General features: G+C 40.3%; 2 protein-coding genes across 5 annotated transcripts in view; both read left to right on the top strand.

The window, feature by feature from the left end:
* ARFGEF2 (ARF guanine nucleotide exchange factor 2) overlaps positions 1–12,944 on the top strand; it is a 59,541-nt gene extending 46,597 nt beyond the window's left edge. Inside the window, exons 28-39 of the mRNA XM_075118777.1 lie at positions 587–747; positions 1,596–1,726; positions 1,830–1,959; positions 2,378–2,513; positions 3,348–3,486; positions 3,565–3,619; positions 3,871–3,985; positions 4,394–4,524; positions 5,928–6,096; positions 7,470–7,608; positions 8,703–8,820; positions 9,159–12,944. Coding sequence (XP_074974878.1) covers positions 587–747; positions 1,596–1,726; positions 1,830–1,959; positions 2,378–2,513; positions 3,348–3,486; positions 3,565–3,619; positions 3,871–3,985; positions 4,394–4,524; positions 5,928–6,096; positions 7,470–7,608; positions 8,703–8,820; positions 9,159–9,335 — 1,601 coding nt within the window. The 3' untranslated portion in view covers positions 9,336–12,944. The remainder of the gene's footprint in view (positions 1–586; positions 748–1,595; positions 1,727–1,829; positions 1,960–2,377; positions 2,514–3,347; positions 3,487–3,564; positions 3,620–3,870; positions 3,986–4,393; positions 4,525–5,927; positions 6,097–7,469; positions 7,609–8,702; positions 8,821–9,158) is intronic.
* A 2,686-nt stretch (positions 12,945–15,630) lies between these two features.
* Positions 15,631–18,448, top strand: part of CSE1L (chromosome segregation 1 like) — a 35,278-nt gene continuing 32,460 nt past the window's right edge. The window contains exon 1 of one of the 4 annotated variants that reach the window (XM_075118776.1): positions 15,631–15,651. Coding sequence is in view for 1 of the 4 variants with exons in the window: in XM_048819980.2 (XP_048675937.1) it covers positions 15,693–15,780 (88 nt within the window). In the remaining 3 variants the exon portion in view is untranslated. Of the gene's footprint in view, positions 15,652–15,673; positions 15,781–16,130; positions 16,246–16,857; positions 16,879–18,448 lie in introns of those variants that run through there. The other 3 variants (XM_048819980.2, XM_075118775.1, XM_075118774.1) reach the window with 3 other exon arrangements.

The raw sequence follows: 18,448 nt of genomic DNA, 5'->3' as shown, positions 1-18,448 counted from the left end.
TGGGCTTTTTTTTATCAATTTCAGAGCTCCAGCAGAGCTGTGAAATTGACAAGACCGCCAGTAGCTGATGTAAGTTACACAGTGTCTACATTGACACTGCATGGCCCTAACTACACTGATATAAGCCCTACACCCCTCGTGGAGGTGGAGGAGTTATGTCAGTGTAGTAGGGCACTTACATCGGCGGGAGCAAGGCTGGAGTTTGTACGCTGATATAGTTAGATCTGCCTTATGTATAGAGTAGGGCCTAACTGCTCTTTGCATTTAATAGCATTATACTTATAAACTAACAGAATAACTTTTTTCTCTCCTCTTTCCTCTCTTCCATCTCCCCCCATGGATTTTTTTTATATTAATACTGTTTACATGTTGTATACACTAAGAAATTGTGCTGTGTTTCTGTAATACTGTTCAGTGTTTAATATTGATGCAATCAAATGGCTAAATCCTCAGCTGATACAAATTGGTATAGCTTCATTGACTTCGGTGAAAGTATGCCAGTTTACATCAGTGGAGGCTCTGGCTCAAAAAGTCTGATACAATATTAGTATATTTAAGACATTTCTCTTTCCTTTGTTTTCCCCAGCCAATATTTTTCAGCAGCATTTTCCAGCAGCAATAGATTCATTCCAGGATGCTGTAAAATGTTTATCTGAATTTGCCTGTAATGCAGCATTTCCGGACACCAGTATGGAAGCAATCCGACTTATCCGTTATTGTGCTAAATATGTTTCAGAAAGACCACAGGTATTTTCTGTTCTTGTAATAATTTTTAGTTTTAAACTGTGATTACTCCTATAGCCAAGACTCTGCTCTTAAACGTGGACTTTATGGTCTTAGTGAATAAGTTTACCCCAAATTAGACACTTGTTTAGCACTAGCAGAACATACTTAACGCTAGTCAACCTTAGACATCCTCCTTAGAAAATGGGGAATACCTTGTTTCAATCAGGTGTGGAAATCGCTGGATAAAATTGGCTGTTGCAGCTTTGTTAAACAAAAATTGTAAACTTTTAACTCTAAATTAGGACTCTCGCAATTTTACGGTCATATTGCATGTCACTTTCTATCCTGTTAGAGCTTAATGCCAAATCCCTATTGTATAAATATGTAATATTACAGTAATTCTGTTTAAAAGAATCTAGGCTGAAGTTACCTAATTAACATGGTTCATTAATCTTGCAAGATTTGCAGGTTCATCAGTTCTTGCATGCACAAGCACAGCATTGACTTCTGCAGAACTGCGCACACACATCTGTTTGGATGAGCAATTGTGTGTAAATGTGGGTGCAGTTAAGAGGTTGATCTGAAATCTTGTCTCCAATGTACCAAAAGAGCCAAATATTTTTTTTTTAAACCTAGAGTAGGAAAAGAACTAGATGAATATTTTTATTATTTAGAAGTGTTCATGGAGGTACTTGGAGAAACAAATTAGGAAAGGGTTAATCACATATCTGCTTTGACTTCTCACTACTTACTTAAATTTTGAATAGCCAAATTCTGTTTAGAAGATGCAATTTAGTTTAGTTTAATTCTGAAGTCTTGTAGATGTGACTTAATAGAAAGGTAATAATCTTTCTCTAAATGGCTTTCAGGTATTGCGAGAATATACAAGTGATGACATGAATGTTGCTACTGGAGACAGGGTCTGGGTCAGAGGATGGTTCCCTATTTTATTTGAACTTTCCTGCATCATTAATCGATGCAAATTAGATGTTCGGACAAGGTAAAGAGGATCTTTGCTTTTTAGCTGCATTCAGTTATTAAAACTCTGATCAGAGGCAACCATTTTAGCATCTTATTTTTGTATTCCTGTTTCCTTATTGTAGAGGCCTAACAGTGATGTTTGAAATAATGAAGAGCTATGGCCATACCTTTGAAAAACACTGGTGGCAAGATCTGTTTAGGATTGTGTTTCGGATATTTGACAATATGAAGCTTCCTGAACAACAAACTGAGGTAATGAAAGCCCTCTGAAGGATCTTGTTATGACAAAAGTAAGAGGTTCCATACAACTGTGAAATAAACCCCCTAAACTTCCACTTAGTGAAATCCTACTGTTCCTGGAAGGAGCCAGATTCTTAGGCCTGGTAGACTGACGTCTGGTACTTTTTAAAAAACAAAACTGGTTCAGCCTGGACAGTGGTATTGTGTGTGTTCCTACACCCAAATGGTAACTAGTTTCTAATCACCCCTGGCTCAAGGTACTTACAAGATGGTTCAATTTTATCCAAACTATATTCCTCTGTATGCAGAGAGACATGAATAGTAAAGCCAATCCTATGCCATGTACCACCATAATATGGGAACCCGTTCTTTCCATTCAGCATAACAAAAATTACCATAACAAAAATAAAGGCCTGTCGTTGTCTTGCAGAAATCTGAATGGATGACAACTACATGTAACCATGCACTTTATGCAATCTGTGATGTATTCACGCAGTTTTATGAAGCTTTAAATGAGATCCTTCTTCCTGACATATTTGCACAGTTACACTGGTGTGTAAAACAAGGTAGCTTATTTACATACATATACACATTGTTTTGCTTTAACTTTTCTTTTCTCGAGGTAATCAAAGCAAGGAAAATAAACCACTATTTATATATTTAAAACTGTTGCAAGAATGTTTTTCATGCTGTTTAATCTATTAGTGACTTTTCTCTGTCTTTTCTTTTGGCAAATTCAGCATTTTTTGTTTCCTGCATGAATAACATTTAATCTCGCATTACTTTCACGCTTTTGAAAATTGTCCCTCTATCTATATAGACGGCATTCTAAAAAGTTAGAATACTTACTTGAACAAGAGACATAAGGGGTCAGCTACCATAACCTTTTTATGCAGACAGCACAGAATATGTGGGGAAGACTGGGAGGGAAAGGGTGGCTTGTGAATTAAACTCAAACTGTCCTTAAATCCTCCATTTGTGCCTTGTTTATTATTTCATGGGAAAATGACTTGGAGCCTCTCGGGCACTGGACTAGGAGTCAGGAGATCTAGTCTCTATTCCCAGCTCTGTCACTGGTCTGCTCTGTGACCTTGGCAAGACACTTTCTTTCTCCGTGCTTCTTTCCTCTCTCTCCATTTGTCTTGTCTGTTTAGCTTGCAGGTTCCTCACAGTAGGGATTCTTACTGTCTTTGTACACTAGGGTCCTGATCTTGGTGCTTACTGTCACACAAATAACGATTACACTCTAAGCTTTGAGCTATTGGAAATTTGGTAAAAATACCAAATTGCATCATAATAACAAACATGCATAATGACTGGCAAGCACAGTAGATGTTTAATTCACATTGTTTGAATAGAAGAGCTGAGAGATTAATAAATAAGGATAATTTATTTTACAGATAATGAACAGCTGGCTCGATCAGGTACAAACTGTCTAGAAAACCTGGTGATACTAAATGGACAGAAATTCAGTCCTGAAGTCTGGGACCAAACATGCAATTGTATGCTAGAAATCTTCAAAACCACCATTCCTCATGTGTAAGTTAGTCCAACATAAATTTGTTTTGAGACCAGCTGTCATGCAAAGGTTATTTATGATTTCTTTTCTCTGTGAAGCTTGCTGACATGGAAGCCAGCAGGAATGGAGGATGATTCATCTGAAAAGCATTTGGTAAGACTTAAACTGTTCTGTTTAGAAATACTTAATGTGGTAAATCTGTTTGTAAAGACACATACTGGAATTAAATACAGACTAATGCTCTATGCCAGGGCCAAAAGATCATAAAGTCAAATGCAAGACTATCTCAGTACTTTGATAGTAGAAAACTTAAGCCACATTAGTTATGTCATGTGAAAACTGAGTTGTGACAAATTTTAAGTACATTGGATAAACAGAATTCTATCTTCAATTGTCACTTCTAGGATGTGGACCTGGATCGCCAGTCTCTAAGCAGTATTGATAAAAATGCTTCGGAAAGGGGACAGAGTCAGTTTTCAAATCCCACAGATGACAGCTGGAAAGGCGGTCCTTATGCAAGTAAGGATGTATTTCACTGTAAAGTTTTTTAGCTTCAACACAACCTCTAGTCACTGACCCAAGTCATTTAATTAAAAACAAAAAAAAATTGCTCTAACTTTTTTTTTAAAAAAAAACACCTAACTTTCTGAGGTTCCTAAATCGGTGCTTCATGTGCCCTAATGTTTTAATGAAAACTTACCAGCCAAAGCACATAATCTACTCTCCCATTTCTACCATGATTATAATTATAATGGAGAAAATATTTGACTATGCAATATGGTACTGTACTTCAAAGATAACACACAAAATAAGTGGGTATGGAGATGCTGGTGGAAATATGAGTTTTAGTCTTTTAGTTTAACACATACTTTATCATAAGTCACTTCTAAAACTAGACTGAAAACCAGAGTTCCTCTATTCTATTAGACCAGAAACTGTTTGCTGGCCTCCTTATTAAATGTGTGGTGCAGCTGGAATTGATACAGACCATTGACAACATAGTATTCTACCCAGCAACTAGCAAGAAGGAGGATGCTGAGCACATGGCTGCAGCCCAGGTAATTTATCTTAGATTCTGAACATAATAATCTTTTGTCTTTGCATCTTACTATCCTAGTAATAATTAGCACTTTTTGTAGTGCTTTACAGTTTGAGGAAGGCCTTCCAACCATTAAGACTATAATCATAATAATTTTAAAATGGGTTCAATAGAGTGTAACTTCCTGTATGAACTTCCCATTTCTGAACAGACTTTCTACACCAGGGGTCCCCAATGCGGTGCCCATGGGTGCTGTGGTGCCTGAGGGCGCCATGGCGCCCGCCGGAGCATTTTTGTGCACCCGCAGGACACCCTGCCACCTAAAAGCCGCCTAGAAGCGTTGTCGTATTTTGGCGGCGACGCTTCTTGCTGCTGCTGCTTTCCAGCGGTGGAATTTTGACAGCAGGGTATCTAGCGCCCGCCACAGTCTTCTAGGAATAGCAATATGCTATTCCCACAAGAAAGGTTGGGGACCACTGTTCTGCACTGTACTTTCTGAAAGGAGCATCTCTCTTAGAATGCACACTGTGTGGGGGGAGAAGTTATTCTTTGTTTAGCAAGGCTTCACCTCTGAGGCTGATAGCAGGCTGTCTTCAGTGACAAATCCTTAACTCTGAAACTCCATGTTTCAGGTCCAAATACCCTGATCTTGAGAGCACTGTGCAAGGCCCACCTGCTTGTTCCAGTAGAGGGCTGGGTTAGGGGTTTGGATCGGGGTTTGTCTTAACCACCCTCACCAAACCTGTTAACTCCTATATTCTATTGCTTGGGAGTAGAGGTGAAGCTGATATTTTGGGATTGTCTGCTTCCTGACAGTTGGCAGGTCTGTTATTAATGTGTTATGTCAGAGGCTTGTGTAATGGGTGCATGTCTTACAAATCTAGAGAATAAGATTCTATACATGCAACCTCTAATTAAGGCAAAGAAGCTGAACTCTTACATTGTACAGCATCTGCTTAAGCATGTGGAACTATATATCTGACTAGTTAACTTGTCTGACAGTCTTCAGAGCTCTGCAGAGGCAGTGAATCGGCCCTTGTGGGCAGGCAAGTGCTTTGTATCACTCAACAGGACCTCTCTGTGCCTTGAAATAGAGGTCTTCTTTTTTGATCTAATCTTATGCTAATTGCTAAAATAAATTATATCAAGTATTTTTGGAAATACACTAGTAGGAAGGAAAGCACTAAATCACAGCACAACACTGAAACACACAGCCCTAACATTCTCCAAACCCACTGGTCTCATAAAAACAGATGTGTAGTTATTGTGGGCAGAACTTTGCTCTGTAACTCTTGAGTAAATTTCATTTACATCTCTGACAATGGAATTATTCTGGATTTAGGTACTTCACTGTATAACACACTGAGTTCTTTTGGACCCCTTCTCCATTAATCACCACTAATAACTTGATTTTCTATGCAGAGGGACACACTGGATGCAGATATCCACATTGACACAGAAGAGCAAGGAATGTATAAGTACATAACTTCACAACATCTTTTTAAGTTATTGGATTGTTTGCAAGAATCTCATTCATTTTCAAAAGCCTTTAACTCAAATTATGAGCAGCGAACTGTCCTATGGAGAGCCGGTGAGCACATGTTACTTAGTAATGGTTTTGAGCTTTCTTGCTTGTGGGTTTATTAAATATTTACCCTAAGGTAGGAATATGTAGTATAGCAAAGTGACTTTTTCCAAATATAGTATATCTTTAATGTTTTTAATCACATAGTGCTACTTAGCTGCTCTATATTAGACTTGTCACTTTTCTGATTACTTTAATTACAAAATTGAAATATTGATCAAAAGACCTACTTCATTTACAATGAAATAGAAACACGATGGGAAACATTGGATTTTATTTATGTAATTCAGTTTCATCAATATAACTTTGTCGGGAGGGTGTTATTGATGGTAGGGGAGTTGGCCCAGGGATCAGTGGAATCCAATCTTCTTGCATGGAAGTGCTCATCACCAGAGATGCCAGTTTTCCATGATTTAAAAAAAATAACAATAAAAATATTGTCTGATACAAAGGTATAAAAACCTATTTTTTTCCATGATTAAAATGAAACTCTGAACTTTAATTTCTCTAACCACAATACATATAGGTTCAGTGGAATCCCAGTTATCTGATCTAATTGGGACTGAGGTCAGATCGGATGATCAAATATTTGGATAATCCATAGAGCTTCAGCCCTGGGTGGCAGCCAGGCTCGGGCTGTCCACTTCAGTTTGGTTAATATGGAGAGCCGGATAATGGAGGCTCAGATAAACGGGGTTCTACTGTATATATGTGTTTGTTTTTTCACGAAATGTAGAAACGGAAGATTATCTGTAAAAATGCAAATTCTACCTTTTTCCATGGCAAATGGATTTATAGGATCCCTGCTCATCACTAATCACTGGGCTACCTTGTGGCAGTATCTTTGACCAATACTGGTACTTGGTGGTAATTCTGTACCAACTTGGGGAGCTATTTAAAAAAAAAAAAAAGTTATATCAAGCAGTTTTGCAAGGCTCTTGCTTCTGACTTTGGGGGTGTGTATGTGTCTGGTCTGGTTTTTTGAATAAAACACCATATAAAATATGTAAGGAGAGTTGTGTGTGCTGAGCTGAGTTTTGTGGGACCATATCTGGATCGAATAGTAAAATACACAGGTATTTTAGAGGCAAATCCAAACCTATGTAGTTTACAAATCTAAACCTCACAAGTGACTTGCATACCACCTAAGGCTCCATGATAAACCCTGACCATGCTCCCATCAGATGTCATGTCAACAGCCTGCAGGATTAGTTGTTTTAAACATTTCTGTGTAATTAAGTTATCCCTTAAAATGATTTAGGCAGCACTACAGTAAGTTGGTCTGCCTAGCTGGTATCTAGAAGTTTAATTATGCTTTTTACTGTTTCTAAACTATATCCAAAGATGTATGAATGTATCCAATTTTAATTCATTTCTAGGGTTCAAGGGTAAGTCAAAACCCAATCTTTTAAAACAAGAGACCAGCAGCTTGGCCTGTTGCTTGAGAATCCTCTTCCGAATGTACGTTGATGAAAGCCGCAGAGATTCTTGGGATGCTATACAACGACGACTCCTAAAGTAAGAATGGTATTTTACCTAATGAATCTTGGGCTTCAAGAAGTCTCTTTAGTGGGACTGTCTGTTTTTCGAGCACCTACCACAGTGGGTCGCTGATCCTGATTGGGACTTCTGGGTGCCAGTGCAGTACTAATCATATTGCTATTCAAAGTAGCTGAGCAGATGGATCATAAATTGATTAGGGATAGAAAAGTGGGCACTCTAATAAAAGGGTTTTGGCAACCAGAAGTAAGTCGATTCAGAATGGATACTATGTGGCCTTTCTGCTGTGGGGGGTGGGTAGGGTGTGAGCACCAATCACCATATAGCCCAGTTCCTGGTGAACTTTTTCAGGTATCTGTTGCATCACAGTTTGGAACTTTGGGCAACAAGAGGTAATAAAGATATCTTCATCCTTACCCTAAAGATGATTTGCTGCTGACTGGAGGCTCAGAGGATTGATATTGAGTCTGTGTAGGGAGAACTTATAGGTTGTTAGTTTAAATCCAGCTGAGGCTGGCAGTAGTCTGGTTACCATTACCTATTGGCTTATAGTTGATTTCTTAAATCAGTGTGCGTAACAGGACACGTCTATCCATTTCTAGTCACTATAGCAGAAATCAGCACAATAAATGGCACTGATTGTGCCTCTTGTTGGCAGCCCTTTCCAGAGGGACCAAAAACCCCGCTTCTGTCCCTAAAAGGTCTCGACAGATCTTTGTTAAAGGAGTGCTGGTTTGGAGGGGGAATCTTGCACTGCTATACCTAGTCTGAGGATCAGAAAAGGATTTCTCTTCATTGGGCTATCAAACTGGTATCTCTTTAATGATTACTATAGTGATGTAATTAAAAATTTTCAGTATGGAGGGAGGGAGGTTGAGGAAAAAAATCTTTTCCCATTCTGCTAGTAGAGCACCATCAGGTTTTTAAAGCAAATCTCAATAACAAACTTGATTAAAAACGTAGATAGACAACTAGGGGAAAAAAAGGAGCTTAGTGCAGCTCGCATTTAAACACAAAATACTGTTGTTACAGATGGGGACATGTATATCAACTTGATTTGTTTTGTTTGCTTGTACCCTTATCTGTGCTAATGTGTGTAATTTTTTCCCTAGTGTGTGCAGTGAAGCACTGGCCTATTTTATAACAGTAAATTCAGAAAGCCATAGAGAGGCCTGGACCAATCTCCTATTGTTGCTTTTAACAAAAACACTTAAAATCAGTGATGAAAAGGTAAGATAAAGCTAGAAATAATTTATACTTGCATCCAAATATACTTTAAATATTTAAATGTAAAATATTTTACTTAACTATGTATAGCTATCAAAATAGGAAATTCCCAGCACTGAACTAGCGCACTGTCACATTGTCTGAAATATCATATTGCTGCTTTACAGAGTTAAGAAATTGGCTTTAGTGGTGGCCTGAGCATTTGATGATAGTTCCTTCTCTTCACTGGGAAAAACAATGCCAACTCCTGAGTTTTACTGTTGTAACATTCTAGGTAATGGGAGTAACTTTCTTTTTATTTTTGTCTTGCATTAAGTCATTTTATTCTTTTTCCACAAAAGTTTAAAGCACATGCTTCAACTTATTACCCGTACCTCTGTGAAATCATGCAGTTTGACCTGATTCCTGAGCTCCGAGCTGTGCTACGGAAGTTCTTCCTGCGTATAGGTGTAGTGTTCAAAATCTGGATACCACAGGAGCAGTTACGGACAACTGGGACCCATTCACCTTCATGGTAGCCCCAAGTAAGACTGGCCATTGCTGCTTATTCACAAAGCTTTAGTCATGCTACATTCAAGGAATGGATTCAAGAGGAGGAACAAAAGTCATTGATATCTGTCTCTAAGCCAAGAGAGCAGCAGATCATCTGGATCAAGATGCCATTTTTGGAAAAACACATTTTTGTTCTGCCCACCCTACAAAAATAGAGCTATATCAGCAGGATTCAGTGATTTTTATTTAAGTTGTTGCCTACAGAATTAACATAATAGATGTAAAGTCTGTTTCAGTGCCAGTCATTCTTATGATTAATTCTGTTTCTGCAAATCAGTTACTTCAGTTGTTTGGTCTGGTACCTTCTAGCTTATTCCCATAAATCTTCTGGAAATTATTCCTCAATGGAAATTATTCCTCTTGGAAATACTGAATATGGTTGTATAGGCTTGTGATGTTAGCGCACATGTTAATAATAAAATATACTGCAATGGCTAGTGGCCACCAAAAGATCATGCTGGATTTTTTTCTTTGTGTACACATGACTAGAACAGTTAGTGTGTTTTTTTAGTTTATTGTGGAGTGGCTGTAGATACACCAGTTGGGGGGAAAGGCTTTCCTCCTGCAGGTTATGTAGTGAGCCATTTTAAAACACTTTAGTAGCAGTGTTTAACCTTCCAAGGTCAGCTTTCATGGAAGGTTTAGATGTGTCAGGAGTACATACTCTGAAATGAACTCAGAAAAATCTCAAGTTATTAGGAGTTGGAAAGCTTTTTAAATTCTTCGTTGCCTTTTATATTTTGCCTGATTATCTAGATGAGATGGTAAAATTAAAGAATAGGGTTATTTATTTGATTTTTCTTTAACATGTGCACTGAAGAGATGAAGTAAAAATAACATTGGTTTGTCAACCTCTTTCCTTTTGAATATATATATTGTAGCAAAGATGTCTGTTTAGCCAGAAGTAATCTCTTTAATACATATCAGGACATGTGTTTTTACTGCCAGTTTGACAGTGTTGGTTATTTTATTGCCTCAACTTTCAAGTTATGTCAGTACGGCGTGGGGAAATAAAGTCTAGTTCCCACCAGGACCGCTTTAGTTAATTTTTTTACTTAAGCACACACTATAACACACGTTCTAATACATTCCTGTTTATTGGAAGCAACCAAGAAGCAAACTTGTGATTTAACATTGCAATTTTATTAGCCCTAGTGACTTCCTTTTTTTTTTTTTTTTGGAAATACCAGACTCTAGTGTTCTTGTTACAATGATTCCTCTGATGCACTTTCAGTTTTAACTGAAGTTCAACAGAATTGAACCTGTCCATAGGATTATCTGTATTTGCAAGTGACTTAAAACCATAGCTCTAAGGACAGTATAGGATCCACGTGGAGGGGTAGGAGGAAAGTCGCCACCTTCTTGAATGTATTAAGGATGGAAAAAGTGTTACCAAGCACCGTTTGTTCTACCCATATTTGCATACAAGAACTATATAAGTGTTAATTGAATGAAATAAAACATTTGTGGCTTTAGTACTTATCTTTTTGCTTTGTAAATAGAGATTTTTTTTTTCCTGCTAATGCAATCAAAGTTGAATATAGCATTGGAAAATCCAAGCTTTGGATTTGATGGGGATTCATTTTTTGTGGGTTTCTTCAGAGTCAGAATGGTGCTCTTACTTTATATGAATGTAGTTTGTTTTGGCCAGTAGTGCTCTAAGGTTTTCACTTACCTTATTTTGTCTATTTAATTTTAATACCAAAGAAAAGTAACTGGGATTTTACTTTAAGTATAAATTAGAAATATATAAATTCTTTCAGTAGAAAAGAATATATGGCTATATTTTACCATGAATAAAAACTGAAAAATAAGTGCACATAACTAACTTGCTACATTTGAAGTCAGTGTATGTCCTTTATGTGGCATTGTAAAGTGTAGCAGTCACTTATTCCCTTCTACTGTATTGTTTCATCAACTACAGTAAGAAAATAAATAGGACTATTTATTTAGATTTTATTTCTCATGTTTGAATGTCACTCTCACTGTTAATGTACAGTATATGATTTTAGTCCTGTCTCCTGTTAAAACATTACCTTTCAGATTGCATGCTTTCTATCCCTATTAGGCAGCATGAAAGCAATACAACTAATGTCTTAAAATCTGAGATGAGAATTGGGTTTTTTATTTTTTTCTCCAAATTCTTTCACAAAAATGGCATTATGGGTTTTCTTTCAACATAAAATAGTTTTGAAGTGGTTTTAATAAACATGTCTTTGTACATATATGGATACTCAAGATAATAAAATTAAGAGCCTTTATCAATGTTGGAGCGCCTTTAATACAGCCTTAGGATTGAGTGACTATTTCCTTAGATTGATTCCTTATGAAAGGATTTTATTGGTCTATATACCATTTATAAACTGCTAAAAATTGATATTTGATCATACGTGACATCTGAAACATTCTAGCTTTACCATGTAGTGTATGCGGTGAGGAAAGACTATAACAGACTTATTCCTGTCTCAGAGGTTTCTAAAACCATTCTGATTGTATAGGGAATGGTGCATTAGTAAATGTAATGTCTGAAGCCCTTAATTTTACACCAGCTGTTTGCTTCTCTGTACCTTTTGGAAAGGCCATAACCCATGGACATCATAATAACAAAGCTAAGAGTGCTCAGTCAAAACTCCGAGTAATCACCTTCTGGCTCTGATCCTGAACCAGGGTCTGCTGGCACAAACTCCCACTGCCTGTGTGGAGTCTCACTGGCTCCAGTGGGACTATGCATGAGAACAGGGGTCCATGTTAGCATATTCTGATAAGGATCTAGGCCTCCGTGTGCAGTACACAGATACTGTATTTTAAATGTTATGCCCCAAATGACAGGTAGACTTATAATTTAATGGTATTAATGTGGAGTATCTGCATGTTTATGATTTTACTATTTTTTTTTTTACTGGAACCCTTTGAAGGTGGTAGACAGTGGGAGAGTTGTTTGCTGATTAGGATAAACCTTCAAATTACCCTCATCTTGGTGCTTCTATTGCTTGTTATGGTGAAAGTAAAATGTTATATTGAACCTTGTTTTTTTTTCTCCCTATGTGATTTCACTTATTTCTGTAGCTTCTAAAATGCAGACACAACAAGATTCTAGTACAACTCTTCTAGCTTAAAAAATCTAACATTGTAGTGATGTACTGATGAATGTTTTAAAAGAATATTCCATCCTTGGCCTGCAGTCAATTTACTAGCTTTCTAAGGTACAACTCACTTAAAATGTCTTTAAATTTTTTCAATCACTTCTGCCACTTCAAACAAAATGTACTTTCTGTGCACAATGTATGTTTTATGTATGTAAAATGCCTGTTAGTTACTAGTTACTTTTTCTTAAAGATTTCCATATTAAGTGCATTTAATAGCAGTAATTTAATGAAAAGCGTTCCTTGCCCAATGGATGTATACATTTTTGAGAGAATAGCAGAAATTATATAATAAAAACTATGTAAAGTTTTCTACATACAAATATTGTGTATAATACTATTATAATCCATGCTTTAATCAGGTGGTAAATCAATAAAGTTTTAAAAAGTGAAGTGGTTTTTAATGTAGTAATTAAATCTTATGTGAAACTATTTTGTGGTATATCCAGTTTGTGAGATGTAATCACTCATGTTTTCAGACGTCTGAACATCAAAGCTTTTGGTGTATGGTGAGTAACAAATAGAAATGGTGGTAATGTGCTTTTTTAAAACAAAACAAAACACTTGACAAATTTTCAAAGAAGGCAGATAGTCAAGATGTATCTGCATAAAGTTGCCTATGCAATATTGTTAACCAAAGTGATTTGCTTAAACACTAATGTAATGGTATATGTAGGAAAAATTGTGCTAACTTTAAATTGGGGCAGTTCCTTATCAGTGGCAACTTACAAATACAGAATTGTCCACTATTCATATCTCGTTTTGTTAAGTGTGTGTGGTCACTGGCAAGAGAATTCCATTCTATTATTGTGAATTTCCTATAATTCTTCTACGAGCAATGAAGTATAAGTTCTTATGTATGTTTCCATGATTAGAGGAGTCTTTTTCCAGGTTACTATTCCATAGAGTACCTGTTAGTGTTTTTATTTCTTTTTGGTGGGAGGGGGAGAAGAGGAAGGGTTGAGAACAGGTGATTCAGGAATCAGAATATTACCACTTTGACTTCCACAACAATCATTTCTAACTGCCACTACTACTCACCTGAATAGTAGCTTTTCAGAAGCTAGGAGGAGTGCCTGGGTAGGCAGAATAATATATTATGAAAGCTACTTCTAACTAGCAGGCTCCTGCCATGAGCACTGTATGCTCAGCTAAATTTAACTCAAATTGACTTAATCCTCATTGACACTCATCTGATGTTCATGGATTTAAAATATTTTTGGGCACAACTATAAAATAGAACAATCTCTTCTACTGTAGGAAGAGAAAATAGAAGGCATAGGTTATCTGATGATAGATGTGTGGGTTTTTTAATTAGGGTGCAGTACAGACCTTTCTGTGCTTTTTTAGTACCACTGCAATTATAGCAAAACCTCTACAATAGTCTTAAACTTTTCCTACTACATTGATTTGCAACATTTTCAGGCCATAACACCTTATCTGTCCAAATTGGACAAATGGTGCCTAGCTTGCACAATGTCAGCTGAGGTGGAACCCTGAGGCTTAGTTTGATGTCATTTGCCTAAGTGTGAATTTCTTTATTAGCTTTAGATTATGGCCAGTCTAGTTTTCTGTTGACTTCTTATTTTGCCACTAGCTGACAGATTTTTTTGTGTGCCACAATTGGAGTGTCAAGAAAAACACCTCTCTCAGGGAAAATGAGACCTAAAGGTGTAACAGCAACCACAGGGTGGTAATAATTATTGCATACAAATGGGAGTTGAGAAATAGAATATCCACAATGGGTGTAACACAAACTACCATGTTGCCATGGGTCTGCATCTCATCTTAAACATTTTGCCTGGGATCAGAGTTTTTAATGCAAGTGGGAGAACATTAATATGCACACTTAATCTGAGCACACAAAATATTACATAACTTGTTTGGTCTAGTAGTCTGTGGAATCAGTAACATTACGTGGGAAGTGCATTAAATGACCATCTTACTTTGACATAATTCTCCAAAAATGTTATGGGTTGAGATAGTGCTTACTGTCCGCTATTAGTTTCCTCTAGCATTCCTTAATATTGCTGTAAAGTTACTAGAGTGGTCTATATCCAAACCCTTTGTGTAGTCTGATTTCTATAGCATCCAGTTTTATGATTACGTTTAAAACTGATTCCATTTTAGCAAAGGTCCCCATACTAGCCCTGCTTTTGCTAGGTTGTTCCAAGAGAGGGGCTGGGACAGGGACAGGGAAAGGCAAGGGGATGAGGAAAGGTTGTCAGGAGTCTAAGCTCCCCCAGAGTGAGACTGAAGTATCCTCGGTGCTGCTTTGGATGCATGGGTACTTCCTCCAGTGCACTAAATGCTCTCATAGAAGCTATGTGTGAAACCAGACAATCACTACACTCTCAAACTCACACAGGAAAATAAGAAAAATATCACATCATCTGTGGGTGAACATATTTTACAGTGCAATTACTCCATCTGTCCTATCAGTTCTCTGTAAAGGAAACCTGCACACACCTTCAAAAGAGGAGCATGAGAGCTAAAATTTCTAACTGTGCTAGACATTAAGAATCACTGACTCAGTAGAGACATGGGCTATATGGTTTATTATAAAAATCTATGACCCACTTCCCCCCCCCCCTTTCCTGCCTTTGAGTGGAGAGGTTTTAACAAGCCCCTTCACCTTGAATGGTCCCTTGAAATGTATTAAGTAGTTTAAGCTAAATAATATGTTGTTGTTGTTGTTTGTATTTAGGTGTGACACTGAGTAAGCTTCTTCCCCTCCCCTGATAAGAGCTCTGTGTGAACACAAAAGCTTGTCTCTGCCACCAACAGAAGTTGGTCCAATAAAGGATATTGCCTCACCCACCATACTACTTACAGTGGCAGCTTGAACTAAATGGTCTTGTTGAGCACAAGTGGGAAGCTGATGCTGTCAGTTTCCTCTTTTTTTTTAAAATTATTTACAGGTGCTTGTAAATTCCATGCAATTCTTAGTCATCTTTCCACAAAAAAAACACGAGGCCATTCCAGCTATTCCTGAAGCATGATGGTAGAAATTAAGGGGGTGGATGAGCGCTGGCTGGCTGCTTAGCAGAGACGGGACAGGGGCAGGCCTTGATGCCTGAAGCTGGAGATTAAATGAGTTGCAGACGGGGACATTCCTGAGCGGCTCCTGGAGAGAAAGGTAAATTGCACGGGCTCGCCTGCCCGGCAAGGAGCAGTAGCATGGCACCAACTCAAGTGACGGCTTTGTACCGAGCCAGGCGAGAGCTGCTGCTTTTCTTAACGCTCTGGCGGGGTGTCACGGGACGAGGTGAGACTCTCTCAGGTTGCTTGGGCGGGGTGGGGGGCGGTTTTTTAATGTAAGTCTCCGGCCGTTGGGGGGCGGGGGGTCGGCGAGAAAAGCTGAAAAACGAGAACTGAAGAGAGCTCCACCGTCAAGGCCGCTAGAGCCGCTCTCGGGCTGCCCGTCTGGGGCTGTGGGGATGAGGGGCGGCGGCGGCAGCCCATCCAGGCCGGAGGGGGGCAGAGCTGACCCGGCCCCGCTGGCTGGATTGTGGGAGGAGGCTGGCGATTGGCCGGCCAGCCTCAGGAGCGAAGATGTCGCCGATTGGCCCAAGCCCGAGGCGCTAAGTCTTTGCTGATTGGCTGAGCTCCGCACGCGTAGCGTGATGCGGTCAGTGCGTCCCCGCCGCCGCCGCCGCGCCCTCTCACCGTGGTTTGAATGTGTAGCGGAGCCGGAGCTCTCAGAGCTGCCGCCGCTGGGGAGACCCTCCAGGTGAGGATCAGCCGCGCGCGCAGCGCGAGGGCCCCTGCGGGCGAGGCTCGGAGGGCGGCTCCCTTTCGCTGCTTTCACGGCGGTTCCGCGTTTATTCCGGACTGGGGATGGGCTCTGGGCCCGCGGCCCAGCGGGAGGCGCAGCTGAACATGCTGGGCCTACCGGGGCCCGCCTTCTTCGCTTGCGCCCGCGAGCGTTGGTTCTTGGGCCGAAGGAGCAGGGAAAGGTCCTCCCTGATTGGTCTGCGCTGCTGTCAGTCTCTGGCGGGTAGCGAGTTAGTTGGAGGGAGGGTGCTGCTTCAGTCTCTCTTCCCCGAGGCCCCGAGCGCGCCCCCTTGGCGGGAGGGCCTGGGGTGCCAGCCTGCCCCGGCCCCCGACTCCTCAGTAGCGACTGAGGGTGACGGTGTCGCCTCCTACCCCCTCTTCGGCACGCGCTCGGGGACAGGCTGGGTGCCAGGGGGCAGCCGCCGTCCTCCGATCGTTGCAGGGAGGGGATAAGGGGGCAGCCTCTGCCTTCCCTTACGGGCATCTCTCTCTCTCCTGTCCCTCGGGCACGTGGCCTGGCTTTACTGCAGTGTGATGGGTAGAGGAGCACAGGAGGGGATTTGCACAGCAGCGTTTCGGAGGTGGCTGGGTGAGAACTGGAGAAAGCCTCACCACATGGGTGGGATCTTTTCAGTCTTTGCTGCAGAAGTCTGGCACTGAGTTTCTCCCTCTCACTGTTGTGTTGCCTGCTTTTCCCCTCTCTCCCCCGCTTCTTTCTGCATACTAAACACTCGCTTGTTAGTACAACCAAAGGGAGGAAACTCAGGCACTCCTCTCTGGATGTAAGCTGGGTTCACTTCCTAGCACTGTAGGCGTGGGAAGGCACCAGCTTTTGCTGCAAAATACTTGTGTGCACTTAGTCCTTGTTCTAATTTAACTCTATGTCTGGTTACTGGCTGCAGTTGAAAGGAAAGAGAGGAGCTAGGATGCATTAAAAAAGAAGTGAAAATGAGCTAAGGTTTGAGGGGGAAGGAGGAGCAATCTTTAAATCTGTGTAATACTCTGGGCACTGTAATATAAGTGGGGATTTAGAAACCTGGAATGGATGATGGAGTAGTGGTGATTGGGAAAACATATTAGGCCTAATTACTCTAAAACATGCATGGACTTCTATGTGTTTAACAATTTTCTTTCCTCCATCTCTTTCTTGCTCACTACAACATAAAGTGGGTACAAGAGCTCTACTGCTTAAGTAAATGTGGTTACTTACAACCTTAAGAAAAGATGGGGTTAAGAGAATGGGAAATAGCTGCTGGGGAAGAGAAAAGTACCAGAACACGAGACAGCCATTACCTCAACGTGTATTGGCATCGTGCTCTTCTATGCATCTGAGGTCTGGGCTACACCTAAAATTTAGGTCAGCCTAGCTACTTTGCTCAGGAGTGTGAGAAATGTCATGCTCCCAAGGGACATAGTTAACCCAACTTAAACCCTGGTGTACATACGGCTAGGTTAATGGAAGAATTCTTCTGTCAACCTAGTTACCCCCTTTCAAGGGGGTGGATTTACTACATGGATAGAAAAACCCCTTCCGTTTCCCTCACAGTGGGTTTTGTGGTATTTTGGTTTGCAGAGAAGATGGGTTTTATGAACAGTAAATCATAGCACATGGCATTTCTTTCTGCCTCTTGACTTTGCCCTCACTTTGTCTTGCTTCAGGTAAAATCCCAGCTAATACTTGTTTCCAAAGTATTGTGGCTTAGTCAATTGCTATTTCGTGTACTGTCTTTTCACTAAATTAAGGAAATAAGTATTCCTGGGAATGAAATTTATGCCTGATAAGTGATCTAACAATTTAGAGCAGAAATGCAGTATTCTCAAAAGTTCTTTATCAGAGGCGGGCAGACTACAGCTTGCGGGACTCTCCTGCCCAGCCCCTGAGCTCCTGGCCCGGGAGGCTAGCTCCCAGCCCCTCCCCCTCTGTTCCTCCTCCCCCGCAGCCTCAGCTCACTGCGCCATCAGTGCAAGGCTCTGGGTGACGAAGCTGCAAGCTCCTGTGGCAGTGCAGCTGCAGAGCCCAGTCTGACCGGTGCTCTGTGTTGCGCGGTGGCATGGCTGGCTCCCGTGGGCGCCACCAGCCACCAGTGTTCCAGGCAGTACGGTAAGGGGGCAGGGAGTGGGGGGGAGGGGGGAAGGGTTGGGTAGAGGGCAGGGCAGTT

Source organism: Caretta caretta, chromosome 13, assembly GCF_965140235.1.
Source record: "Caretta caretta isolate rCarCar2 chromosome 13, rCarCar1.hap1, whole genome shotgun sequence".
Lineage (NCBI taxonomy): Eukaryota > Metazoa > Chordata > Testudines > Cheloniidae > Caretta > Caretta caretta.
The sequence above is the reverse complement of the archived record's forward strand: the minus strand, read 5'-3'. Positions and strand labels throughout refer to the sequence as shown.